A 27,862-nucleotide genomic window follows, 5' to 3' on the forward strand; every position below is an offset into this window, starting at 1 on the left:
AAAAATGGCAATTTCGAAATGACTAGCCTCAATATTCTTACTCATTGATAGAGAATTATTCAGAATTTCTCCTCTCCAGATTGTAATAGAAATGTTCGAAATTGCCATTTTTCTCCTAATTTTCGAATTTTGGAGAATATTCTTTACATCCCTATTTCTGACTTATGGCAACCCTAAGGTGAACCTGTCACAGGGTTTTCTTGGCAAGGTTTGTTCAGAGGAGGGTTGCCATTGCCTCAGCCTGAAGCTGAGAGAGTGCGACTTGCTCAAAGTCGATCCAGCGGCTTTCATGGCAGAGCTAGGATTCAAAGCCTCATCTCCAAAGTCATAGTCCAACACTGTGCCATGCTAGCTCTCACCCAATATAGCCCAGGGTCTAAATACCCTAAAAGCACCAGAATCCATCTCATTTTGGAAGCTAAGAAAGGTTAGCCTTGGTTAGTCCTTAGATGGGAGACCGCCAAGGAATACTAAATGCTATTGGAAATATTTCAGAGGAAAGAACTGCGAAAACCTCTTCCTTGCCTAAGAAACCCTCCAAAATACCTGGGTGACCATTAGTCAACAGGCAGCTTGAAGGCATACCTAAAGAAAGCCCACAGTTCCTATCCAGATTTTGATCCTATATATCCTTCCAATACAAATATTGATAATGATATAAGCTCCTCTATGCCACCTGAGTCTTCCTTGCCAAAGAAAACCCTAGGAAACCCAGGAGGTCGCCCTAAGTCGACAGGTGACCCGAAGGCACAGAAAGGCACACATGATTTGCCCTGGCACATGGCAATGGGAAAAGGAGAGCCAACACTGCAATTGCTCTGAAGAGGCGGTTTTGGAAATACATTTCCAAGCACACCTCTGCCATTCTGCCACAGCAAGGGGCAAGCTTTGCAGCTTCCAAATCCTTCATAACTAAGAAGGTGGGTGGGTTTTAAAGCACCTGCAAAAAGGCAACTCTTTCCACCTCTGAAATGAGACCAATGTGCATTTTTCCTGGAATCAAAAGCCTCTCGGTGTTTGAAAATGCAGAACGGCAGGGGACTCTCTCCAAAAGCCATAATTTTATGCCATTCCTTTCCATTTTGGGAACAAAAGCGCAATGTTCCCTGCAGCTAGCCCTTTCTGTGACTGTTGCCAGAGGAGCAAAAGTGGGTTTTTCAACACCTTCGCACCTGAACCAACATTCCAGGTTGCCTCAAGATGGAGGACCTGCTAGTTCTGTGTCAAAGTCCAGTAGACACAATAATTCACCACACACACACACACACATATATATGAAGGGCTACAAGTCTGAAGGGCCCCAACAACACTGTGTACAAATTCTGCGGAGAATAAGTCCCCAGTTATATAGAAATATTGTTCGACCCGTAGAAAATGCACTTTTCTGCACCAAAGAATCATGTAGCAATTTGGTGAAGATTTGCCATCCCTCCGGGGTATTTTTTGGTCAGGTTTCCTCAGTCTTGATTAAAACGTATTTATATATGTTTTATATTTATTTCCCCAAATAAATCATTTCCTAATAATTCCAAACTAGAGCCAATGTGGGGGAATGGTGGGAGGGTTGGACTCGGACTCTGGGGACCAGGGTTTGGTTCCTTGCTCAGCCATGGAAATCCACTAGCATGGATCCACTGGAAAAGATGGAAGAGGTGTGTGTGGTCCAAGTCTGGTTTAAAGAGAGTAAGTCCAAAGAAGAAAGACCAGAGGATCCTGGAAGTGTCTGTGGTCCACAATGAGGAACACCTGGCCCCCATCTTCCCCAGTCAGCTGAGCTGGACTTGAGTCTTCAGCGATGGAGAATGGCTGGGATGAGCCTCACTTTGCTATTCAGCAGCGCCTGAGCTTTTGGCAGCTCCTGGGGCTGCCTTCCGTTGCTGGCCTCCTTCTGCTTCCTGGGCTGCAATCTCCCTCCGGAGGCCAGGGCTTGGTCCAAGGGACAGTAGGGGGGCTACTACTCTTGACCTGTGCCTTGCCTCCTCCTTGGGTTTATGCAGACCCTCCATTAGGGGCATGATGCTGGCTGCCTTGATGTTCAGTAGGAAGGCAGTGTGGCGCAGTGGTTTGAGAGTTGGATTAGGACTCTGGAGACCAGGGATCGGATCCCAGCTTGGCCATGAAACCCACTGGGTGACCTTGGGCAGAGTCACACTCTCTCGGCCTCCTTTGGGGAAGGCAAGGGCAGACCTCCTCTGAACGGATCTTGCCAAGAAAAACCCAAAGATAGGGTTGCCTTAGGGTTGCCAAAGTTGGAAAGGAAGTGTGTAAGAACAAGAGATGTACCCTTAAGAGTAGGAGTTTTTGGAGGAAAGAGGGAGGGATGGGAAGAAGGGAAGAAGGGAAGAAGAGAAGGGGGAAGAAGGAAGGAAGGAAGGAAGGAAGGAAGGAAGGAAGGAAGGGAGGGAGAGAAGATGGAAGGGAAGGAGGGAAGAATAGCAATATGGCAAGTCCATTTCTATACCGGTTATTGGTTTACAAAGTGTGTAAGCTAAATGCCCCCCAAGAAAGTGGAGGAGAAGGAAGGAGGGAAGGAGGAAGGGAGGGAGGAGTGGAAGAAGGGAAAGGGGAGAAGAGAAGGAAGGAAGAAGGGGAGAAGGAAGGGTAGGGAGGAAGGAGGGAGGAAGGGAAGAAAGAAGGTAAAAGGAAGAGAGGGAGGGGAGGCAAGGAGGAAAGGAAGAAGGGAAGGGGGGAAGGAAGAAAGGAGGCAGGGGAAGAAGAGAAGGAAGGGGGAGGGCGCTGCCTCGTCCTCCCTCCTCCTGGCTCCACCTCTGGAGGGGAGAAGGGAGGGAGCCAGGGACGGAGGGAGGCGGCTTCTGGGCTGGGGCTGCGGGGTCTGCGGGGGCGATGATGCTGCTCTCCTTGCCGGCCGAGGAGGAGTGCCCTTCTTCCCGGGGCGGGCTGCCTCTGGGCGGCGTGCCCTGATCGCTCTCCGGGGCCATGGCCAAGGAGCAGGAGGGCGCCTCGCCGCCGGGGCCCTTCTCCGGCCCCGTCCCGGCCCCCCGTCTGTGCCGGATCCGCCGCGGGGCGCAGGGCTACGGCTTTCACCTCCACGGCGAGAAGGGCAAGAGCGGGCAGTTCATCCGCAAAGTCGAGCCCGGCTCCCCGGCAGAAGAGGCCGGCCTCCGCGCCGGGGATCGCCTGGTCCAGGTCAACGGCCGCAACGTCGAGAAGGAGACCCACCACCAGGTCAGCAGGACAGAGACCCCCCCAGGACCCCCGCCCTCGATCCCCCAGGCAGAAGGGCCATGAGGGTCTTCTGCCCCAGACCCCCTTCTCCTGCCCTGCTGGAGTCTGGAGGGTTGTGGGGTTGGGAGGGACACCGGGGCCATGGAGTCCAAGCCCCCCTTCTGCCCTTCAGGAAGGCAGAGGAGCCCCGAGTCGGAAGGGACCCCAAAGCCCCCCCAAGGCCCCCCCCCAAGCCCCCCCCAACCCCCCCACAAAGCCCCCCCCCCAAAGGCCCCCTTGGGCCACTCAGGAAGATGCCAAAGGAGCCATCGACCCTCTTAGGAGGCGGCAGCTGAAAAGGCCAATGCGATCCCAGTCTGGACCCAGGGAAGGACCAGGCCCCTCTAGTCTCCCTTGGGAAGGGTCTCCACTGCCAAGCAGCACAAAGGCAATGGGAGGCCTCTGGCTGAACAAGACAAGGGGCGATCCTGGGCTGCCTGGAGAGAAAGGAGCCCTGTCAGGGTCTGGAGGGAGGGGAGTGCTAGAGCTCAGGCCCCCCTGGAATAAGGCTGGATCCAGCTCTGGACAAAAGCACTCCGAAAGGATGTGGAGAAACTGGCCCAACTGGGGAAGGGTCTGGGAACCATGGAGCCCTCTGAGGAGAGACTTCAGGAGATGCTGGGGAGGTTTAGCCTGGAGAAGAGGAGGCTAAGAGGGGATAGGAGAGCCCTGTTGAAATACACGAAGGGAGGTCCTGTTGAGGAAGGGAATTGGACGCAGAGCAACAAGGGATGCAAGCTCCAGGGAAAGAGATTCCAGCTCAACATTAGGAAGGACCTCCTGATGGCAAAAGCTGTTTGACAGTGGAATTGAATGCCTTGGATAAGATGGAGTCTCTTCTTTGGAGGTCTTTAAGCAGAGGCTGGATGGCCATCTGTCAGGGATGCTTTGAGGGGGAGTTCCTGCATGGCAAAAGAAGGGGGCTGGACTGGGTGGCCCTTTGGGGGGGTCTCTTCCAACTCTAGGGTTCTATGAAAGCACCCCTGATAGACTCTGCTTACAAACAGCCTCCAGAGAAGCTGCCTTGCCTTCTTCTCTCTGCCCTGCTCCAAAGGCCCCCCCAGAAATGCAGGTTTTCTAATAGATTCCTTCCATAGCCAGGCTCTTGGGCCCAGCTGCCCTCCAGGGACCCAGGCTGGCTCCTTTCCTGCTTATCTCCCCAAAGCAGAGGAAACCGGCCTCCCTGGACTGCCAGCTCTGACCAGCAAACATTGCCCTCCTCCTGGATCCAGACTGGATTTGCACCCAGCCCTACCTGGAGATCCCTGGTTTATGCCCTCCAAGGAGGTCTCCCATCCAAAGGCCAACCTGGCCCAGCCCTGCTTAGCTTCCAAACCCAGAACAAATCTGGGATGTTCATCAAGGTCCATACTTGCTCTGGTCCAGCAAGACTTTCTTTGTCTTTGAGCAGGTTTTGCAAGCTGGCCAGCCACTGGCCAGGGCCAGAGGTCTCCCATGTTTGATGGAAGGGCCGGATTTGCCAAACCGGGTGCCGCTATGTCTCCCTTTGCAACTAAGTCCTGCGTTACTTATGTTTGGGGATCTGGACATTGCCATTTCTGCTGAGATTGGCAAAACTGCAGTACTGCAGGCAGCGGTTGTCATTGCTGTGTTTCAGGAAGGAAGGGAGGGAGGGAGGGAGGGAGCTGGGGATGTCTGGGGAAAAGTACTGCTAGGAATTGCAATTGATTTTTTTGGGGAAACAACAGCGTTTGGGAAAGAGTGGGGCTAGCAATTGGGATGGACCCCCCCAATTAAAATACAAAAGCACCCCTGCATCCCTTAAGACTTTCAAGTCACCTTTGGCTTACGGCAACCATTATAGTTTTGTGAGAGATCATTCTTCTGGGTGGGTTTGCCATGGCCTTGCTCCGAGGCTGAGAGAATATGACTTGCCCAAGGCCACCCTCAATACATTTTCAAAAACCCCAAAAGGCTGCCCTGAAATCTTCACAAGAAGCCATTCTCTTGCTCCTGTGCCACCCTCCTACGTTGGGAAGATGAGAAAGAGTCCCCATCTTGGTGGACAAGGGGAAGTGTGTTGGACTCTGGGAGACTTGGTTTCGAATCCCTGCTCAGCCATGGAGATCCACTGAATAACCTTAGGTGAATCATGCACTCTCAGCCCCATGACAGGTTCACCTTAGGGTTGCCATAAGTTGGAAATGACTTGAAGGTACACCACAAGAAGATTTCCTCTATGAGTTACTATAAAGTCGTTCTGATACCTTTCCCTTCCCTGGTTGCCAACATTTATTTATTGCATTTACTTATTGCACACTCTCTCAGCCTCAGCGGGAGGAGGCAAAGGCAAGACCCTCTCTGAACAAATATTGCAAAGGAAACCTAGTGTCAGGCTCACCTTAGGGTTGCCATAAGTTGGAAGCGACTTGGAGGCAAACAACAACAAGAAGAGAAAGTTGGGTAACCACGAAAGGCCATTACTTGTGTAAATCTAAACGCATGGACTTTCAGGGTAGTTGCGCTACAACACTTTCCAGCTGAATGCTGACACTGTACACCTGTGGCCTACCTGCCAGTGTTTACTTGCCAGCGTGGTCCCTGTGCGCAAAGGGAAACCATGCGCTGTGTCTCTGTTTCTGCAATCCCTGGGGATCAAGTGGGATCCTGAAGGCACTTACAAAACAGGTTACACATCTTCCAAGCATATGTGCAACTGCATGGCTGGGCTCCTGTGTGGGTTATTTATTTATTGATTATTTTCTTATTAAAATATTTATAGCCTGACCTCTCTCTCTCTCTCTGGAGAGCTCTGGGTGGTGCACCATAAAAACCGGTCTGACAGTTTAGAACAGAGCGTGAAATGTTCTAGATGACTGTATAGGTTTTTAAAAAGTATTGAACAATTTAAGAAGTTTGGAAAGGGAAAATAGAAACCATTGGGCATGCAAGGGTTTTAGTAAAACCAATAAAGCCCCCCCCCAAAAAAACCTCTGGGAGGCTGAACCACAGCAATGACGGTGCCCATCGGGCCTCCATGGGGAGGTTGTTGCACTACGAGGATGCCACAGCAAAGAAGTATTGTTGAATGGGGTGAGTGAATATGGGCGCAAATCCCGTGGATTCAGGGAAATGGTTATAGGAATGTCACTCCATTGATACAACTGTTAACTCAATGCAGAATAGAACTGAACACCCCCCCCCCCCCCAAAATAAAAATAAAAATGTAACCATGGGCCTGAACAGACAGGCCAAAATATAGCTGCTTCGGGTCACTTTGGAGGTATGCTATTTGAATGATGCATGCATCCTAAGAGGCCGGAACCCATGCCAAAGCCATGCTCCAGTCCTAAAGGACCCCCTGGATAGAAATAACTATAGACCAGTCTCATTACTACCATTTCTGAGCAAGTTGATCGAGAGAGCGGTTGCCAATCAACTACAAGCAGTCTTGGAGGAAATGGATTTTCTGGATCCATTTCAAACCAGATTCAGGACGGGATACGGAGTGGAGACAGCCATGGTCGCCTTAGTCGATGATCTCCGTCTGGTCATCAACAGGGGAAGTGTGACCCTGTTGGTGCTCTTGGACCTCTCAGCGGCCTTTGATACCATCGACCATGGTATCCTTCTGGAGCGACTGAGAGAGTTGGGTATTGGAGGCACTGCATTGCAGTGGTTATGGTCCTACCTCTCGGGCAGGTTCCAGATGGTGTCGCTTGGGGACAGTTGTTTGGCCAAGAGGGAGCTCAAATCGGGTGTCCCTCAAGGAGCAATTCTGTCCCCAATGCTATTTAACATTTACATGAAGCTGCTGGGTGAGATCATCTGGAGACATGGAGTGAGGTGTTATCAGTACACTGATGACACCCAAATATACTTCTCTATGTCTTGGACTGAAGCAGTGACTAAGGATAGCATCTCTCCTCTGAATGTCTTGGGGCGGTAATGGACTGGATGAGGGAAAACTGACTCAAGCTGAATCCAGGTAAGACGGAGGTACTTGCTATAGGAACCCTGAATCCATGAATGGAGTTGTGTCAGCTAGTTCTGGATGGGGTCACATTTCCCCTGAAGGATTCGGTCTGCAGTTTGGGGGATGCTCCTTGACTCATCGCTCAAACTAACAGCTCAGGTGGATGCGACAGTCAGGAGCGCCTGCTATCAGCTTCGTCTGATACGCCAACTGCACCCCTTACTGGAGCTGAGGGACCTGGAAACAGTAGTAGATGCACTGGTCACCTCTCGATTGGACTTCTGCAATGCGCTCTACATGGGGCTACCCTTGTGCCAAGTTCGGAAACTTCAGTTGTTACAAAATATGGCTGCCAGATTGATCACGGGGACTTCTAGGAATGACCATATAACACCGGTCTTGAAGTCCCTGCACTGGCTGCCTATTAGTTTCCGGGCAAAGTACAAGGTGTTGGTGATTACCTTTAAAGCCCTACATGGCTTGGGCCCAGAGTACTTGCGGGAACGCCTTCTTACCTATTGTCCGTCCCGCACACTAAGGTCCTTGGGAAGAAATCTACTGTACAGCCAAAAAGATCTAGGCTAGCATCAGTCTCCCAGAGGGCCTTTTCTATTACTGCTCCAAAACTATGGAATGACCAGCCGAAGGAGATCTGTCACATTCCCACTCTGACAGCCTTTAAGAAAGCACTTAAGACGGATCTCTTCTGGCAGGCCTTTCCAACTTAGTTACCCTCCCCAGATGTAGAGATATTTGTCCCCTCATCTGCCTATTCTTCACCGCCTATCTTTATGTCTATTTTTTAATTGAATGTTTTACATGTTTTTAATATTTTTAATGTTTTTAATGTTACAACATCATTGTTTAATTCTGTTTTAATGTTGGGTATGGGGGGGGGGAATAGGTTTAGGGTTTGATTTCCCCCCCTAATCTTACTGTAACTTGATGTGTTTTATTGTTGTAACCCGCCTGGATTCTTCGTGATTGGGCGGGCTAGAAGTAAATCTATATTATTATTATAAAGACCAAGGCGCAGCTTTGGCGCAGCTTCTGGTCTCTTAAGATGCATCTGTCATTTAAACAGCATATCTCCAAAGTGACCCGAAGCAGCTTTATTTGGGCCTGTCTGTTTGGGCCTCATGTGTGCAAGGGAACTTATGCACATATGTGTCAGGGCTTGGAGAAATACATTGCTGGGAGCCAGCAGGTTTTGTCCGCCTTCTCTTTCTGTGCACCCATGCAAAAAGAATGCAACCGTAATGCATCAGCATGAATTGATTCTGGCCATTGTGTGTGTAAATGGGATTGTTTATGCATATAAGAGGAATTGTGTAGGATTAACTGCCTGCAATCCTTTTTGTTTTATCCTGGCTCAACTGAGTGCATTAACATGCATGTGCCCAAACAGTCCTCTTGGCTCCTGCCAGGGTTGCATACCCTCCAACTGCCCCAGTTTCGCAATTGGGACACTCCTAGCTAATCCTCAGTCATCCCACTTTCCCCATCTTTTAAGATGTCCTTGGCTGCATCTGCACTGCAGAAATAATGCAGTTTGACACTGCTTTAACTGCCATGGTGCAGTGCTCTGGGGAGGCTAAATAACTCCCAGTACTACATATCCCAGAATTCCATAGACATATGTAGTAATGTGAAATATTTAGCCTCCTTTGTCAGAGAGGCCTACAAATCCTAGGACCTCTCAGCATTGAGCCATGGCTGTGAAAGTGGTGTCAAACTGCATTATTTCCGCAGTGCAGATGCAGCCTCAAAAGTCAGTGCTTAAATGGTGACTCGATGCTTAGGTAAACCCCACTGAGTCAGTAGGTCTACTCTCAACAGGGATAACAATGGGATTTAAGGTCAGGTTTTCTGGGCAGAAAAAGGGAGCATTTTTTAATGCATGCACAAATAGTGTTTTCAACCCAAATCCCAAAGTGCAAATAGTTGTAGAAAGTGGCACACAGTTTTTTTGTATTCTTACGCGCCATCGAGGGGTGGAGGGATGGTTGATGTTATTTGTTTCTGCATGCAAGGCTGAAATAAGTGAAGATTTCTATATCCCTTCTGGCTGGGGAAAGAAGGAAAACAGGAGAGGGAAGAAATGACTCAGAAGCAAAGGATGGCTCAAGATCCAGGTTGAGCCAATAAAACTGATAGGCAGCAGGTTTAAGGTGATTATGAGGCAGGCTTCCCTAATCTTCTTGATGTAATGCAACACCCTTCCCTGCTTTCCTGTCCTTATGCGCCATTCTCTGTCCGCTTCTGACATCTTCACCCATGCCAACCCAAATGCCCTTGGTTTTCCTCTACTACCTTTGCCTACCCCCCAAATTTCCCACCTTTGTTCCCCAAAACCAGCCTCTCCCAACCTGGCCACCCTTTCTCTAGGTGTTGGGGGACTACAACACCCATCAGCCACAGGTGACCTGGCTAGCAGGATGGTCTGATGATGCTTATTATTATTATTATTATTATTATTATTATTATTATTATTACTACTACTATTATTTGTATCCCACTGTTTCCTCAGAACTGGGACGCAGAGTGGCTCACGATATCAAAGGCATGATTCCATTAAAAACATAGAAGAGTGGTACCTTAAAACAGGAATGAAATTATTACAATATTAAAATCACAGGATTGATTTGACTTATGGTCCCAAATGCCTAGATCATGCAGGTTGGAGATATATATATATAAAACAATATTTTCAAGCCGTGGATGCTTGAATCTGTGGATAAGAAGGCTTTATTTAATTCTGAAGCTTTTGGCGGAGGGTTGTTCCCCTTTTAAGATGGAAAAGGCTTCTAGGCTGACCATAATAAGAGCATCCTCTGTGTGAGTAATTTCATTTTTCAATAGCCTTTGGTGGTTAATCCATGCCAGACTTTATCCCAAACTGGAAATGGAACTATCCAAAGTCCTGAATCTTTGTAATGCATCTTTCAGAGCAACACGAAGATTAGCCAAAACCTGGGATGGATTCATTGTCCCACTGGCCTGGGAGCCACCAGCCCCCCCAGCCCCCCCCCAGTTGTGGGGTGTAAAGTTGTGTGGCATAAAATAATTGTTTAATTATTTTTAAAATTTTGTGTATATATATATATCATTGTACTGTTTTTCAATTGTATTGCTTTATACTTGTTCGCCATCTTGAGTCCCTATGTTGGGAGAAAGGCTGGATATAAGAAAATAATAATAATAATAATAATAATAATAATAATAATAATAATGTTTGTGGGTGTTACTTTGGGGTACTCTGTGCAAATATATAGTATGACCCCAGTATCCATGGGTCCGGAACTGCAGTTTCATGTACCCATATCTGGGAGAGAATGTCTCTCTAGGCATCTGGAAGTCCTCCAGCACAATTTTGTGGTCAACTTAGGTGACCATAGAGTTGTGCTAGAAAATCTCCAGATATCTAGAGGGACCACGGTTTTAGACATCTGGAGGTCCTCCAGTGCAACTCTATGGTCAACATCCACCAGAAATATAGGGTTCATTATTATCTGTTATGTCTGGGAACATATCCTCTGTGGATATTATATTTAAACCTGACCAAAGAATGACCAAGAGCCAATAAGGTGCAGCATTTTGAGCATTGGACTAGGACACTGGGAGACTAGGGTCCAACTCTCTGCACAGCCATAGAAACCCATTGGTAGCCTTGGGCAAGTCACACTCTCTCAGCCTCAGAAGAAGGCAAAGACAAACCTCTGGCTAAATCTTGGGATGAAAACTGCAAAACAGGGTTGCAATAATGTAACATCAACTTTGATGTAAGGCTGCAATAATGTAAGGTCAACAACAACAAAACAGTGAACATGCTGGTTGGGGGATACTGGGAGCTGTAGTCACTTAAAAGTAACTTTTCTATGGTCTGTGCAAATGTTTTTAAACTAGACTAGGCATTGGACATGCTGGGGGATTCTGGGAGTTGTAATCCCCCCCCAAATGACTTTTCCAAGGTCTGAGCAAATGTCTTTAAACCAGATTAAATGTGCTGGGAGATTCTGGGAGCTGCCATCCCCCCAAGGCCTGTGTCTTTAACCAGATGAGACAGCAGACATGCTCAGGGATTCTGGGAACTGTAGTCCTGAAAAGAAACATTTGTAAACTGTGTATTTAAATCAAGACTGAAGTATGGCCATGCTAGGTTCTGTGCAAGTGTATGCAAAAAGGACTAATGTCCATGCTAGCTGGGGGATTCTGGAGGTTATAGTGACCCCTTCTTCATTGTAATTCCACACTGGTGGAGTTCTCCAGTGGAGTGTAGCCTTCTTATGGGAAATTTGGGCCCAGCTTGACTGCCCTTGATGGAGCTGCAAAGAGCATCTGACAGGGAGCAGGTGGCGTTCCGGTGCTTGAGCCGTCGCTCTTGCAGCAAGAAGCCATGGATGAAGGCACCGCCGGCCATTTGCCTTCGGCCTGAGAAAGAAAGAAGAGAGAAACCCCCAGAAGCCTCCAGGCTCATCTGTCAGGCCTGGAAACATATCCATGGTTAGCTGTGCTGGCCAGGCGTGAGGCAGCAAAGTTCAATAACATCCAAAACCCACAAATCAGCAGTACTTTTATGGTGCATTTTGTGCATTTTCCAAAATGCATACATTGAAAGCTTTGGAAGCTCCACTGGCTTCTTCATCAAGCAAAGGCATTAAGGAATGGCTATTCAGGTATTCACATATCCAAAACCACAAAACAGCAATATGTTTATGGAGCATTTATTTTTATTTTTTTGCATTTTCCAAAATGTACAAAATATACATTGCAAGCTTTCGAAAGCTTCTTCCCTGGGCAAAGGCATTCATGAATGGCTATCCAGGCATTTGCTTAGCCAAAAACATGTCATGTCTGTTAAAGTGGTGTCAAACTGCTTTAATTCTGCAGTGGGGATTCATCTTTTAATTCTGCAGCATGGATACAATCAGGACAGGGTGGGTTTATATATATATATATATATGTGTGTGTGTGTGTGTGTGTGTGTATATATATATGGTGTGTGTTTTAGTTATGTTTTTAACTTTTGCATGTTTTTTTATTTTATACTATTTTAATGAGATGATTTTAATGGCTCTCACGTTTTTATTGTGATGTTTTAATAACGTTTTAGCTTGGGTCCCTTTCTTGGGGGAAAGGCGGCATAGGAATGAAATAAATAAATCTTATTATTATTATTATTATTATTATTATTAACCTTCATTTATGAAGCGCTGTAAATTTACACAGCTCTGTACATGCAATCTTTTTAGTTAGATGGTTCCCTGCCCTCGGGCTTACAATCTAAAAAGACATGACACAGAAGGAGAAGGGAGTGGTGGAGGGAAAGGGTAAGAGGTCCAGCAGTTCCTCTCTACCTCCAAGGCCTGGACCAAGAGCAAACTCACCACCTCCATTGACATGACCAGTGTTTATCATGGTGCCGTGTGGGTCAGACTCATATTTAGCTAAATCTGGTAGCTATTTATATTTCATGAATATATATGTATTTATGCCTATCTGTGTATGAATTTTACAAAGACCTGTCAATGTAAGAGAAAAGGGAAGGCAGAGTTATAAAGCTTTATGTTACATCTATACACATGATACCAAAACGAAGGACATCCCGTTCAAATGTTCCCAACAAGAATATTTATTTTTAAAACTTTTCAAAAGGGGTATACTCCACCCTGAAGTCGGACGCTTATCTCTGGGTGGGTATCCACTGAAGAAACAATGATCAGAACAATCCACAATGAAACCATAATTACTAATTACAGCGATTGAATTGATCTTATTTGAAAAGCAGAGAAGAAGATAACATCAGTTTCAATGACGGTTTAAAACAAAACAAAACACCAACACAGGAAAATAAGAAATAAAAATTCAATGCCAGCTGATCCATGCTGGATATGGGCTGTCCCAGCTAAACTAGTCCTATCTTTCCTTTAGCGCAACATCTGGAATCCAGAGGTGTTGTTGTGGTTGTTGTTGTTTTGTTGTTGTGTGCCTTCAAGGCGTTACCAACCCATCGTGACCCTAAGACAACTCTATTATGAGGATTTCTTGTCAAGAATTGTTCAAGGCCTGCCCTGTGAGGCTGAGAGAGTGTGACTTGTCCAACGTCGCTCAGTGGGTTTTTGTGGCCAAGTTGGGAACTGAAACGTTGTCTTCAGAGTCATATTGGCCCAATGCTCAAACTGCTTAGCATTGTTATTTTCTATTTTGGGACTACAGCTTCCAGAATCCAGCATGGCCACTGGATGCAGGGAGGTGCAGTCCCCAAAAGCAGTGTTTTTCCAAACTCTTGCTGCATGTTAAGAAATCGCTTTCCAGGTTCCAGTTAGGAAAAGGATGGCTGGACAAAGGAAGAAACAGGGCAGCAAAGATAGGGTCAAAAATGTGGGATGAATTTCGGCCAAGAGCAAAGACCAGGGTTTGACTCCTGGCTCAAAACCACTGGGTACCCTTGGGCAAGTCACACTCTCTCAGCCTTAGAAGATGGCAATGGGAAACCCCCTCGGAAGAAACTTGCCAAGGAAATGCCATGATCTGTTTGCCATAAGTCGGAAACGACTTGAAGGCACACAATAACAACAAAGCTGCTTCCACCTGGTTGGCACCCAGTGGACATTGTTTTTGTGCTTTAGCAACCCACCTTCATGGTCTTGGTCTCCTTTCCTCTTCTCTCCTTTCACAGGTGGTGCAGTGCATCAAAGCCATCGAAAGTGAGACGTGTTTACTTGTGGTGGACAAAGAGACAGATGAGTACCTCCGGACCCACCAGCTGACCTGCACCGAAGAGATGGTTCACACCGGCATTGTGGTGGATGGAGAGGTCTCCCCGGTCAAGCCATCTGCCAGCGACAACGGAGAGGTCTGGAAACCCCAAGCGGATCTCAGCAGCAGGAACCTCAAGAGGCACAAGCTCAGCTCGAGTTCAGAAAGCGGGAGAAAGGTAATTCACTTCTTTACTGTACTTATATGCCACCTTTTCCCTGGAGTGGACCCAAGGTGGTTCGTGGAAGGAAAGGTTGAGTTGCCAGGTGAATTCAGAGCATTCTACATCTCTGCTTTTCTATAGGCTTGGTGTTTGGTGGCTCATTTGTCCAGAGTTTGGAACAATTCCATTTTTTTTGGTGGAGGCATGAGCTTAAAAGCTCCCAAAACACTCCAGCCAACAAAAAAGAGTTTTGGCAGTCGTTCAAAGGAAGGAACGATGGAAGGGATAAAATCCTCTGGGATTGTCCACATTTGTTTTTTTGCTTGGGCTGGGTGTTGCAAAGTGTCCAGTTTGGTGTGGAGCAAGAAAGTGGCAAGGGTTGCCCACCATGCCAAGAAATCATGTGTTAACTGAATGATGACGGCGAGCACAGAGGATGTGTTGGATGCATGTGCAAAGCCAGGGCTTGGACTGAAGTTGTTCTGAAGCTCAGGTGGAGATTGGGGATGGTGGGAGATAATCCCATAATGTCGGATGAGGGGAGGGTGGGTAAAAGAGTGGTCCTTTGTAGCAAACCAGGTCAGGAGGCCTGGGGTTGTGCCAAGCCCAGGTCCTCCAAACACACACACAAAAAGCCAGAACTCTGAGCTTGGTTAATTCCTGCCGCATGATCTTCCAGAAGGATCATAAGCAATAGGGCCAAAGAAAGTACGTCTGGGCAACTGTGTGAGTCCAGGGGGCATTTTATTTTTGCCCCCAGAACCCTCTGGAGGGAACCATAGGCTGGTACAAATGGCAAAAACATGGGCTACAGAAGTGGCTGAATTTGAAGATATGGCCGTGTTAGTCTGGAAAATCAGTGTGCAAAGGGATCTTGTAGCGCCTTTGACACTAAGGCTGCATCCACACTGCAGAAGTAATCCAGGTTGACACCACTTTAACTGCCATGGTTCTGTCCTTTGGAATCCTGGGATTTTGTAGTTTGTTGTGACACTAGAGCTCTCAGACAGCGAAAGCTAAATGTCTCAGAAAACTAACATTCCTAGAATCCCATATCATTGAGCCATTGCAGATAAAGTGGTGCCAAAGTGGATTGTTTCTGCAGTGAGGATGCAGCCTGACTGAAAGAAAGAAGCTGGTAGTATGAGCTTTTGTAGACTTGAGCTCACTTCCTCAGATGTGCAATGTCGCTTTGCGTATAGAAGTGGTTGTGAGTCTTGTTTGGAAAAATTGGCATTTTTTGAGGTCTCTGGTGAACTGCCTTTTCTGGAGGCATCCAGAAGCATAAATTCTCTCTCTTTTTCATGCACACATTTAAGAAAAAATATTTTTGGCCAGAAAAAGAGGTGTTTTAGGGAGTTTGGAGACAAGAGAAGGTAGGCAAAGTCTCAAGAGTCTGAGTCCCTTATTATGGAAATAAAGCCCATGAAACCAGTTTTCGGCATTCTGTTTGTTTCCAAAAGCCTTCAGGGGCCTAATTGATTTCATCCAATTTGCACAATTGCTATGGTCAGGATTACTTTAAATGGTTTTAACTGGTTTGAAATTGTGCCTATTTGAATGATGAATTGTGTAATGCCTATTTAATCTTCCAAAATGGTTCTTATTTATTGTTATAAATTGATATTATGGAGCACCAACAAGAAATCCTTGGATAGAGGGCAGGATGTGTGTGTGTGTGTGTGTGTGTGTGTACACATAAACAAACCTTCCTCAGTTAATTGGTTTTTAAAAAGGGAGACAAGGATGCACTTTAAAACATTTCGGTTAACAACCCTTAAGTATTTTAAACACAACTTTTTGTATCTGGTAAGCATTTCCCAGGCCGGAAAAGCAGATAAAAATCTAGGCCGTGAGAACATCAACGCGTTCTGTCAATTCTTTTACAAATGTGTGTCTGCCGTTCTTTGGCCTCTTCTTGGTCCAGGTTGGGTTTGAAAATGCACACACAAACTTAACGCTCTGCAGGAAAATGTCACCAACAGGACATTTTTAGGAAACTCCAATGACAGCCGCTGGAGAAAGGAGTGCCTTTGAGGGCGAGAAGGGGGTGGGAAAGAGGGAAAGGCCTGCCGTCGTGGCTTGATAAGTCTGCAGTTCTGGCACAGATAACCCTGTTGCAAGCTTTGCTGGAGGGAGAAGGGCTGGAATGGGGATCTTGACCCATCACACATTGCAAATGAAACCAGAGAAATGACATTTCCTGAAATCCTGCCTTGGAAAGGAACAGGGCCTGAGAAGGCAGAGCACACACAGCTGGCTTGCTTTGTTGTTGTTGTTATTTGCCTCCAAGTCGACATCAGGTTACAGTGACCCAATGAAAGCGAGATCTCCAAGACTGCGCTGCTCAGCTCTTGCGAACATGGAAGTCATGGCTTCTTTCATGGAAACAATCAATAGTGCGGTTTCCCTCTTTTCCTACTATTGCCATTGTTGTGTGCCTTCAAGTCGTTTTTGACTTATGGCAACTCTAAGTAAAACTATCACAGGGTTTTCTTCTCCAGATTTGTTCAGAGGGGGTTTGCCTTTGCCTTCCTCTGAGGCTGAGAGAGTGTGACTTGCCCAAGGTCATCCAGTGGGTTTCTATGGCCAAGCAGGGATTCGAACCCTGGTCTCCAGAGTCATAGCCCAAAATTCAAACTGCTTTTCCTACTGCCTTCCACTTTCCCCAGAATTATTGTCTTTTCCAGTGAGTTATAGGCCCAAAGTTCAATAGCCTCAGTTTGATCCTTTTTGTTTCTAGTTTTGCTCAGGATTGATTTGCTCTTGGAATGGAGGGGGGAATAAATCATCTGTCTTGTAGATATTGAGGTGCCAAATGGCCCCATTTGCCTGAGTTGGTCCAAGGCAGCTTCACATTATCCTTGAAGAGGATTCTTAGTTGGGGGTCATTCAGACATTGTTGTTTTTTAGTGCGAATAATCTTACTCAGGTTTGTTATTCACTCTGTGGAACCACATTTCTGCACATTTCTGCAAGTTCTGTTGCTCACATGTGCCAGCACTCGAATAAAGATGGCGTTGACAATGCAAAGTATTTGAAACATGTTCAAGGCATGCAGAGTTTCATCCTAGGTCTAACCACATTGGTTGTTTACATTGCTGACAATGCAATTTAAAAAAAAAACCTGGGAGGAAAACTGATATCGATTATCATGGATGAAGTGTTGTTGGTTTTTGGCAGCCCTCCTGCTCCCCAAAGTTAACTGGATGCATTCAAAATGCATTCGAACAATGGAGATTCAACCAGATTCATCTTGGATGGTCTTAATTGGGCCTTGGACAACTGAAGGCACATCTACACTGTAGGAATAATGCAGTTTGGCTCTTGTTTGGGAAACCCCACCGTAAACATGAGGTCTAGCAACATGTTTTGTGAAAAGCATTTGGCTTTTGCTTCCAGATCGATGACCCTTGCCAATGGAAAAGTCGCATCTCTAAATCTTGCAAAAACGCCTAACGTCTCAGCGGCACCCACCCTTTCTGCTGGGAATCCGAAGCTCCTTTGGTCCAGAAACCCAAAGGCACCGGTGTCCCTAGGAACAAAAGCCCAGGACCCGGCCCATCCTGATCCTAATCTTGCTCCTACCGCCTTTTCCTTTCCACTTGCTTTGTGTTCCACTAAAAATACCTCCGGAGAGGAAATTTCTGCTGCAGGGTGGAGACCTTCCTTCTCAGGAGAGGCTTCCTGCCTACACCCCAAATCGAAAACAACCAGACAGCCGTCGTTCCCAAGACAGACGCTAATCCCAGGGAAGGTTGGGGAGAGCAAAAGAGAAGACGTTCGGAGACAATGCTCAGGTCATGGCAAAATGCTATGATAGGTTCACCTTAGGGTTGCCATACGTTGGAAACAGTGTGAAGACACACGACAACAGATGCACCCTTGGCTGTGTTTTTTTGGCATGAAAGATCATGTCTCATTGCAATGCATCTGCACTTGTGCCACATTTAAGCTCTGTTCATCAGGGTCTTCTGGTGTCAGAGAAAACTAGTGATGGCAAAAGATAGGCTGTGCTAAATATTCTTTCCCTTCCCCCCCCCCCTTGTCAAGATAACAGGAGATTTTTTTTCTTTCTTTCAATATCTAGCTTCTTTGATTTGGGGAATCGATTGATAAGCCCAAGACATCCAAACACTTTTACTGACTCACAAGAGTATTACATGGTTTTTAAGCCAATGATGGATATGTGGCGGGGACCGGTCCGGGGTCTGGTTCGTGCATTATTTTGGGTACAGACTTCTTTGTGGTGGCTTTCTTCCAGCCGATTCCCTTCCCTAATCGTTGACATCTGACTGCTAAGCGTCTGCCTGTGACCAACACAGAGCCGCATTCAGGCGAAGGGGAGCTTTAAGGGCTAGATTTAAAATTCTCCGCTTTTAACCCTATTAACCCGGTTGGGAAACATGGGAATTACCAGGTCATTTGCGAACGCTGAGCTTCTGGTAAAGGAGGTCTTAGGAAAGCAAAGCCCCCAGGAGACCAGGGATCCCGTCCAAAGTGGGCAAAGAGGTTTAGAAGTTGGAAGGTCAGCGACGGATTGAGCCGCGAGTCAGTCGTGATTTGGTGCGGCGGTGCATGTGTGCGAAGGAGAGCAGAAGACCTCTGGACTCGGAACAAAGTGTGCAGGAGTGGAGTTAGCCTTGCATGGTGCATCTGCACTAGAAATAACAACAACTAACTTTCTTTCTTTCTTTCTTTCTATACCTAGCTACAAATCACAGGATTCTGTAGCCATGGCAGAGAAAGTGGGGTCAAACTGCATTATTTCTACTGCGCAGAAGCATCCAAGGAGTCAGTGCTCTTTCAAAAACACACCATTTCAACTCATTCTTATTTATTTTAATCATTGAATGGAACTGAATTTGCACCGCACCTCTTTGCCAATATGGGATCAGGCAGGGATGGTACAAAAATTAAACCAACCGTCATATAAAAACTATTACCTCAAAGGATTTTTTCCCAAAAGGCTAATGTAAAATAATAATAATAGTAAAAATATGCCAGGTCCAGGTGGAGAGATTTGTACAGACTCCTGCCTGTAATTCAGAATAACCTAGGAGGAGGCTAATGCTGGTTTAATAGCTATAAAGAATGTAATGATAGAGTCTGATTGAAAGCATCTCTGGAAACCAAGACTTTGGCATAACAAAGGCCTGCAATACGTTAAAGGACAAGCGGTCGAAGCCGATACGCACATTGGTGGAAGCATTGCTGGCAAAACCAGTCAAAGGATTGGGAGATTTTGGGGGCCTTTGTGACTGTTCTTGGACAGAGGACAAATGCAAATATATGTACACTTCTTTATTTCTTTAATTTATATACAATGGTCCTTTGGTATCCACTGGGGTTTGGTTCCAGGATCCCCTTGGATACTAAAATCCGTAGCTGCTCAAGTCTCATTAGATTCAATGAGGTAGTAACATGGTGCTGCTGTTTGTTGTTGCATGCTTTGTTTCCAACATATGGCAACCCTAATGCAAACCTATCACAGGGTTTTCTTGGTAAGAATTCTTCCTCTGAGGCTGAGAGAGTATGACTTGCCCAAGGTCACTCAGTGGGTTTTCATGGCTGAGCTGGGACTCGAACCCTGGTCTCCCAGAGTCCTAGTCCAATGCTCAAACCACTTGCACAACACTGTCCCTTATATAAAATGGCAAAATCAAAATTTGCTTTTTGGAATTTATATTTTTCATCAATATTTTCAAGCCGTGGATAGTTGAATGGCTTGGTGTTGGTGTTCGTGGAAACTTTTAAAAGGAGGATTTATAAGCATGCCTTTTGAAAATGGACGTTTGAAGTGATACTGCCAAAGGATGAAATAAAATGGTCCAGGATGCTTCGTATGGCTCCAAATGGCGCTGGCAATTCATTGACTGTTGGGTTACTTTCAGTCTGAATTTTAGCCAAACGTTCCAAGAAAAAAATAATCTTTCTCCTCAACCCAGACTTAATTCTGAGGTTGTGAATTAGGTCAAAAGCAGAGTGGGAGAAAGACCTTTGTTGCAAAACCATGTGTATGTGATGAGATTGCATGTTGTGGCTCATTGCACATGGATGAGGCTTTGTGCGTACTTTCACAACTTGCATTGCACATGAATGCACATACATTGTCATGCACCTGGCACATGGGGCACATTGCAGTTCCCTCATAAGCTGGAATTGCACAATTGCTGCATAACTTCATGAACATAGTTAAATTCTGTCTCTTACGCTTTGGCCATAGGCCAAGTTAGAGAGAGAGACAGAGAACATTTTTCAAGTTGTGGGTGTGGGAAAGCATAGAAAGCCAGGCTCATAAGTGAGGCTTTTGCCACTGATTTAACCAAGGAGTCATGTCAAATCTTGGCTTGTGACCCACATGGCTAGAGACCCCCCTGTGTGGTCTGATGTTAGCTTTGACTGCCTCTCGGTGGAAATACATGCACTCCTTGTACACATGTGGTGTGCGTTACTGTACAGAATTTCCTCTTTGTGTGTAAAATGAGGGCCAGTTGTTTCAGGAAGAAGCGGCATTCAACTTTTCATAGGCAACAGATGCGCCTCATATGTGGGCAAGCTGTCTGTGACTCAGGGAAAAGAATATACCCTTTTGCAAAAAAGAAAACCAGAACTTGTTCCAGATTGCAGCCAGGACTTGGATGGCATGGACCAGCCCTGAGTTTGCAAATGTGAAGTGCCAAGAGCATCTCTGCTTTGCAAAAGCATCCTGCAACCAACTTCTTGTGCTCCTGGGAGCTGAAAGGAAGGTTACAAAAATGGAAAACTCTGTACTTTTTCAATTGTGTGCATGTATCTGTGGTGGATCTGGGTTAACATTTTGGCCACAGAGTGCCAAAATGAGGGCACTATCACTCCAAGAAGAGTTGCTACTCTCCCATGAAATAATAATAATAATATTTATTTTTTAAAAGATATTAGTTTGTGCTTTTAAATATGTTGTAACTGAAGTTGTGTTTTAATATTTGCTGGTCTGTTGTTGTTCCTCACCTCGATCCAGGGGAAAAGGCGAGTAAGAAATAATAATAATAATAATAATGATAATGATAATATATCCTGTTTTCCCCCCACAATTGGGACACAAAGCAGCTTACAAATTATCCTTACATTACCAAATTTCTAGCATTGCAGAGACTGTGGCTGCATCCGAACTGCAGAATTAAATGCAGCTTGACTTTAACAGCCACGGCTCAATGCTATGGAAACCTGGGATTTGTAGTTTGGTGAGACGCCTTCAGAAGCTGAGAGTGTGTGACCTATCCAAGGAGGTTTCCATGACTGTGTCGAAATTCAAACCCTGCTTTCCAGAGTTGTAGTCCAACCACTATGTCACACTGCCTCCCACTTTACCATTATTGACGGTTTGTTCCGGCATTAAGATTGCAAGGATTTCCTTTTGCAACAAGCTAGCATGCAACTATCCCTAAGAAATTGTCACCAGGAAAAGGTGCTTCCACTAAAGTAGAGCATCTTGCATGTTATTAGCCAGCAAAAGTTTTTAAGAGAGACCAAAACGTGACCGTTCCCACCCAGTTTTATCAAAACGCTGCAGCTTGCTTTCTGAGCATGGGGAATGGTGTAGCTGAATCCCTGATAAAAACACAAATGGCACCACAGCTCCCATGTGCCTTCACCAGCACTGGTCGCTTGAAGCCGTGCGCAATCCTGCATTTGGCATCCCTGTCCTCCATTCTGCTCTTTGCAAATCCAAGAGCATATGCAGGGTCTACTTTTGCCTTTTGGGCAAAGAAAGCTAAAGACCTTGTAAAACTACAAACCCCAGGATTCCATAGAATGGAGCCACAGCACTTAAATTGGTGTCAAACTGCATTATTTCTGCAGTGTAGATGCACTGCCTCTTTCTAGGGGTCATTCTTGTATTGACCTGTCCACAGGTACAAATTACCCCCCAACTGCTCAGGTCAGATAAAGCCAGAGAGAACAGAGCTCTCACTTGTAGGTGAAGGACAAGTTTCCCGTTGTCTCGGTTTTCAGTTTAGCAGCCAGAGATAAGTGCAATCTCGCTGTTTGCCAGCGGGAAAAGTGTTGCAAGGAAATCCAGTCTGTCTTGATCCAAGACAAATGCAAAGGACACCCAAGAACCTGTTTTCTTTCCATAAGGAAGCCATTATGGTCTGCAGTTTCTCCTCTTGGCAAAAGTTCCACGTTGCAAAAGGTGTGAGCAGGAACACAAAGAGCTTTATTTCTATGAGTGTGTAGGTCTCTTTCACACTACACAATTAAAGCACTCCGATCCCACTTTAACCCATGCAGCCGCCTGCCCCAATAGCATCCCGGGATGTGTAGTTTTGTATTTGGTTGTTGTTGTTCTTGTTGTTATGTGCCTTCAAGTCGTTTCCAACTTATGGCGACCCTAAGGTGCCCTATCATATTTTAAAAATTTATTTAACAAATTTATTAGATTAAAAGCACAAAACACATATATTACACAGTATACATTACACATTGCATATAGACACAACTCGGGAATTTCCACAGTATCCCTGATATTAAGGCCCTTTGCTCCTGCCTAAATGTTATACAGTACTTGGTCATTTTGTCTTTTATGTTTTATACACTACAAGATTCCTTCCACTCTAATACCATTATAAACCTTAAACCGTAATGCTTGCTTTGCTACTGCCATCTCTTTTTGCAAAATTTGGATATGGGAAACCATATTTCCTCTATTTTTTCTATATCCAAGGTTTGTTCAGAGGAGGTTTGCCATTGCCATCCCCTGAGGCTGAGAGAGTGTGACTTGGCCAATGTCACCCAATGGGTTTATGTGGACAAGCCAGGATTTGAACCCTGGTCTCCAGAGTCATGGTCCAACGCTCAACGTTTGCCATGCTGGCTCCAAAACTGAATCATCCCAGCTTTATCCAGTCCAGTTGGAGTCAGTTGCTATTCCAGATTCATAATGTCTGGGAAGGTGGACTTGAGCATTTAGGGCCCTGTTTAGGCTTTTGGCACAGAGAAGAGGGTGGGAGAGAGAAGCCGATGTCCAGAAAATCTTATCAGCCTGGAACAGAGTTCCTCTTCATGGTTTTATCTCGGTGCACAAATCGTACACCAAGTTCTGAAGCCGTCGCTCCAGTGGCCGGCCAACATTCCCCGCATTGCTCCATCGGCCTTATCTCCGGAGCGAGAAGAACCTTGCAAAGAGGGTACAAAGTATTTTGGAAGACCCAGAGCGCACAAAGAGGAGGAAGGCTGGCCATGCAGAAGGCATTTGATCCAGATGCTGCGGAGAGCCTCTCGAAAAGGTCCCAGGTCAAAAGCACCTCCAAACAGGTGATCCTCCAAAGCAGTGGCTCCCAGGCTTTGCTCCTCCAGATGTTTTGGACTTCAGCTCCCAGAAGTCCTGCCTTAGGGTCAGGGCACCTCACGCTCTCAGCCTCAGGCACACAACAACAACAGATTTGGCTTCAGGTTGTGCACAACGGAACAGGATTAGCTGTGCTTTTCCTCTATTCTTGGACAGAGCTTGGAAAAGTTACCTTTCTTGGTTCCAGTTCCCAGTCAATATGGTCAAAAAGTTTGGGGACTGGAATCTCATAACCATCTCCTCTGTTCTTCAGGCTTTGGTTTGCTTCTGACTTTTTATTTTGAAGAGGTTTTGGCTTTTGGCGGAACCCAAAAGATATGAAAAAAGTGAGCAAGAGCTGTTTCCTGTAATTTAGGAGTTTATCACAAGGGAGGTAAAGTGCCCATATCCCGTGAATAAAAGGGGATTAAATCCAAGAATATCCCCGCAAAAGTGGGATTGTTTTTGGACGATGTTCCCCCGACATCGCCATTATCCCAGACTTAATTCATGATCAAAGTGTCCAAAACACGCCTCTTTTTATTTTCAGGATTTTCCCGTAAGTAAAAAGTGGCCAAAAGCGAAGAAAATGCATAATTTAATTCATAAGTTAAGGATAATGGTGACATTGTTGTCTGAAAACAATCCTGTTTTTGCGGGATATTCCCAGCTTTAACCCCCATTTATCCAGAAGATTTGGGCACTTCCCTCTCGCATGATAAATTCCAAAGTTTTGCAAAAGAAGATAACTCTTGGTATACGGAAGATCTTAGACAAATGAAGCGGGTTGGACAACAACTAGAGCGCCATTGGCAGAGATCTCAACTCATATCCGACAAGACACTTCATGGGACCTTTCTTAGGTCCTATCAAGTAGCGATAGATGCAGTTAAGAAATCTTTCAATTCTGCATCTATTGCGTATGCAAAATCTCATCCAGCTGAGCTGTTCAGGGTAGTGAGGAACTTAACCCAACTACCTTCTACCCACAACCCTTTATTAGATTCTTCTGAAACCTGCTGTGATGCTTTTAGTGATTATTTTGCAGATAAAATCTCTCGGATAAGAGCTGATTTGGATGCCAATTTGAGGACAGAGACAACTAGAGAGGCATCCAGTGCCTCCGCCATTACTGTTAAACTGGATCAATTTGAGTCGGGAAGTACTGAGGATGTGGACAAGCTTCTTAGTAGTTTGAAAAAGACGACTTGCCCTCTCGACCCTTGCCCAACCTGGCTGGCTATCCAGGGGGGAGAAAAAATCATGGTGATGCTGAAAAACATAATTAATGCATCCCTCAGGGAAGGCTCCCTGCCTCCCTGCCTCAAGAAGGCAGTAGTTAGACCACTCTTTAAAAAGCCTTTCTTGGACCCCCTGGATAGAAATAACTATAGACCAGTCTCATTACTACCATTTCTGAGCAAGTTGATCGAGAGAGCGGTCGCCAATCAACTACAAGTAGTCTTGGAGGAAACGGATTTTCTGGATCCATTTCAAACCGGATTCAGGACGGGATATGGAGTGGAGACAGCCATGGTCGCCTTAGTCGATGATCTCTGTCTGGTTATCGACAGGGGAAGTGTGACCCTGTTGGTGCTCTTGGACCTCTCAGTGGCCTTTGATACCATCGACCATGGTATCCTTCTGGAGTGACTGAGAGATTTGGGTATTGGAGGCACTGCATTGCAGTGGTTTTGGTCCTACCTCTCGGGTTGGTTCCAGATGGTGTTGCTTGGGGACAGTTGTTTGGCCAAGAGGGAGCTCAAATCGGGTGTCCCTCAAGGAGCGATTCTGTCCCCAATGCTATTTAACATTTACATGAAGCTGCTGGGTGAGATCATCTGGAGACATGGAGTGAGGTGTTATCAGTACATTGATGACACCCAAATATACTTCTCTATGTCTTGGACTGAGGCAGTGACTAAGGATGGCATCTCTCCTCTGAATGTCTTGAGGTGGTAATGGACTGGATGAGGGAAAACCGACTCAAGCTGAATCCAGGTAAGACGGAGGTACTTGCTATAGGAACCCTGAATCCAGGAATGGAGTTGTGTCAGCCAGTTCTGGATGGGGTCACACTTCCCCTGAAGGATTCGGTCCGCAGTTTGGGGGATGCTTCTTGACTCATCGCTCCATCTGACAGCTCAGGTGGATGCGACAGTCAGGAGCGCCTGCTATCAACTTCGTCTGATCCACCACCTGCGCCCCTTCCTGGAGCCAAGGGACCTGGAAACTGTAGTAGATGCACTGGTCACCTCTCGATTGGACTTCTGCAATGCGCTCTACATGGGGCTACCCTTGTGCCAAGTTCAGAAACTTCAGTTGTTACAAAATATGGCTGCCAGATTGATCACGGGGACTTCTAGGAATGACCATATAACACCGGTCTTGAAGTCCCTGCACTGGCTGCCTATTAGTTTCCGGGCAAATACAAGGAATTGGTGATTACCTTTAAAGCCCTACATGGCTTGGGCCCAGAGTACTTGAGGGAATGTCTTCTTCCGTCCCGCACACTAAGGTCCTTGGGAAGAAATCTACTACAGCCAAAAAGATCTAGGCTAGCATCAGTCTCCCAGAGGGCCTTTTCTATTACTGCTCCAAAACTATGGAATGACCAGCCGAAGGAGATCCATCACATTCCCACTCTGACAGCCTTTAAGAAAGCACTCAAGACGGATCTCTTCCGGCAGGCCTTTCCAACTTAGTTACCCTCCCCAGATGTAGAGATATTTGTCCCCTCATCTGCCTATTCTTCACCGCCTATCTTTCTGCCTATTTTTTTGTTTAATGTCTTTAATGTCTTTAATGTTACTGGGAATGGGGGGGGGGTAGGTCTAGGGTTTGATTTTTTTTATAACTCTATTGTAATTTGATGTATTTTACTATTGTAATCCGCCCGGATTCTTCGTGATTGGGCGGGCTAGAAATAAATCTTTATTATTATTATTATTATTATTATTATTAGTTAGTAGTAAAAAAAAGGGAAGCGTCAAAATATATAAGACGCGTTTAAGCATACACATAAACAGGACATTTTATATTTGAATTAGAACCGAGAGATTCTTCTTAACGATTATGGGAAAAATAAGACAAAATGGTTTTATAAACTGGGAAATATAGAAGGGACTTAAGGATGGAGGAACGTGGGAAGTGTTGCACAAATTTGCTATTACTATTATTATTTGAAGTATTATAACTATAGAAATGACTTAAATAAGTTTGCAATTTTGTATTATATTAATAAAAAGAAGAAGAACTATAGCCTAGAAGTGTGTAGGGTCTTTACCTGGTGACTTAATTAAAAGTCTTGTTTAAAAAATAAAGAAGTATAGTTTTTTTGTGGGTTTTGGGGCTCTGTGGCCTTGTTCTAGAAGAGTTTATTCCTGATGTTTCACCAGCTTCTGTGGCTGGCATCTTCAGAGAAATGAAGAAGTGGTTTTGGCTTTTCTATGCTTCTTGCAGAACCAGGACAAGCAACTGCAACCTTACAGATATTTTAGGAATGCAATCCCCATCATCCCTCACCGCAGGCTCTCTGTCCTGATGGAACGTGTAGGCCAAAAGTATTTGGGAAGCTAGAGCGATGGCCCATCGCACGCCGTAGAGGGAAAAGCTGTTTCGGGGAGAGCATTGTGGAGGGGAGAAATGGGTTAAGGCTTCTCGTCTCCCTTGTGCTCACCCACTCCAGCCTCCCACAACTGCTTTTCCTACACAATAACATAAAAGCAGTGCATTGTTGCCTTGCGGCTGCTCCCTTCATACCATTGAAATCCTTGATCTTAGCAGGGGTTGTGGTTTTTCTGCACCAGGCGCTGCAGTTTGGCATCCAAGTCCATCCTCTTTCCCTCCCCGCATGTTTGGCAAAGCGTCGCAGTGCGCACAAAATTAATTCTTTTCCATCATATTAGAGAAGATGCCGCGTCGGTGGGTCAGAGCATGAGCTGTGAGCCAGGGAGTCTGCAGTTCAGGCTTCCACCTGAACCACTGCAAGCCCTGCTCCTTTTCTCAGACTCCATTTGTAAAATGATCCTGGCCTGCCTTACAAGATATTGCTGGCAGAGCATTAAAAATCCCTATTTCAAGTGCAGAAAGATTGCCCTGAAGCATTCCTTATAACAGCTGGACTGGGTATAGGTACAGCCCATTGCAAACCCTATCCAGAGGTATCGTTTCTAAAATAAAACTGAGCAAGCTGCTGCCTAAGACTGTTTTAACTGGGACATATCCAACACAGAAAGTCTCCTTCCATTTATAGAATCATAGAATCATAGAATAATAGAGTTGGAAGAGACTGCAAGGGCCATCCAGTCCAACCCCCTGCCATGCAGTAAATCCAAATCAAAGCATCCCCGACAGATGGCCATCCAGTCTCTGTTTATGTTCCCCACTGAGATGTTTGTTGTGTGAATGCATGTGCTTCCAAGTCGCCTGTTGACTTATGGCGGACCTATGGATTTTGTAGAGTATG

The 27,862-nt window shown here is 45.8% G+C and overlaps 1 protein-coding gene across 3 annotated transcripts in view; it reads left to right on the forward strand.

Moving 5' to 3' along the window:
- The first annotated feature begins 2,768 nt into the window (after positions 1–2,768).
- The window catches only part of SLC9A3R2 (SLC9A3 regulator 2), a 62,432-nt gene continuing 37,338 nt past the window's right edge, over positions 2,769–27,862 (forward strand). The window contains exons 1-2 of one of the 3 annotated variants that reach the window (XM_042437354.1): positions 2,769–3,186; positions 13,842–14,099. In XM_042437354.1, coding sequence (XP_042293288.1) covers positions 2,938–3,186; positions 13,842–14,099 — 507 coding nt within the window. In that variant the 5' untranslated portion in view covers positions 2,769–2,937. Of the gene's footprint in view, positions 3,187–13,841; positions 14,100–23,242; positions 23,382–27,862 lie in introns of those variants that run through there. The other 2 variants (XM_042437352.1, XM_042437353.1) reach the window with 2 other exon arrangements.

The sequence above is a fragment of the Sceloporus undulatus genome, chromosome 8 (genome assembly GCF_019175285.1).
Source record: "Sceloporus undulatus isolate JIND9_A2432 ecotype Alabama chromosome 8, SceUnd_v1.1, whole genome shotgun sequence".
Lineage (NCBI taxonomy): Eukaryota > Metazoa > Chordata > Lepidosauria > Squamata > Phrynosomatidae > Sceloporus > Sceloporus undulatus.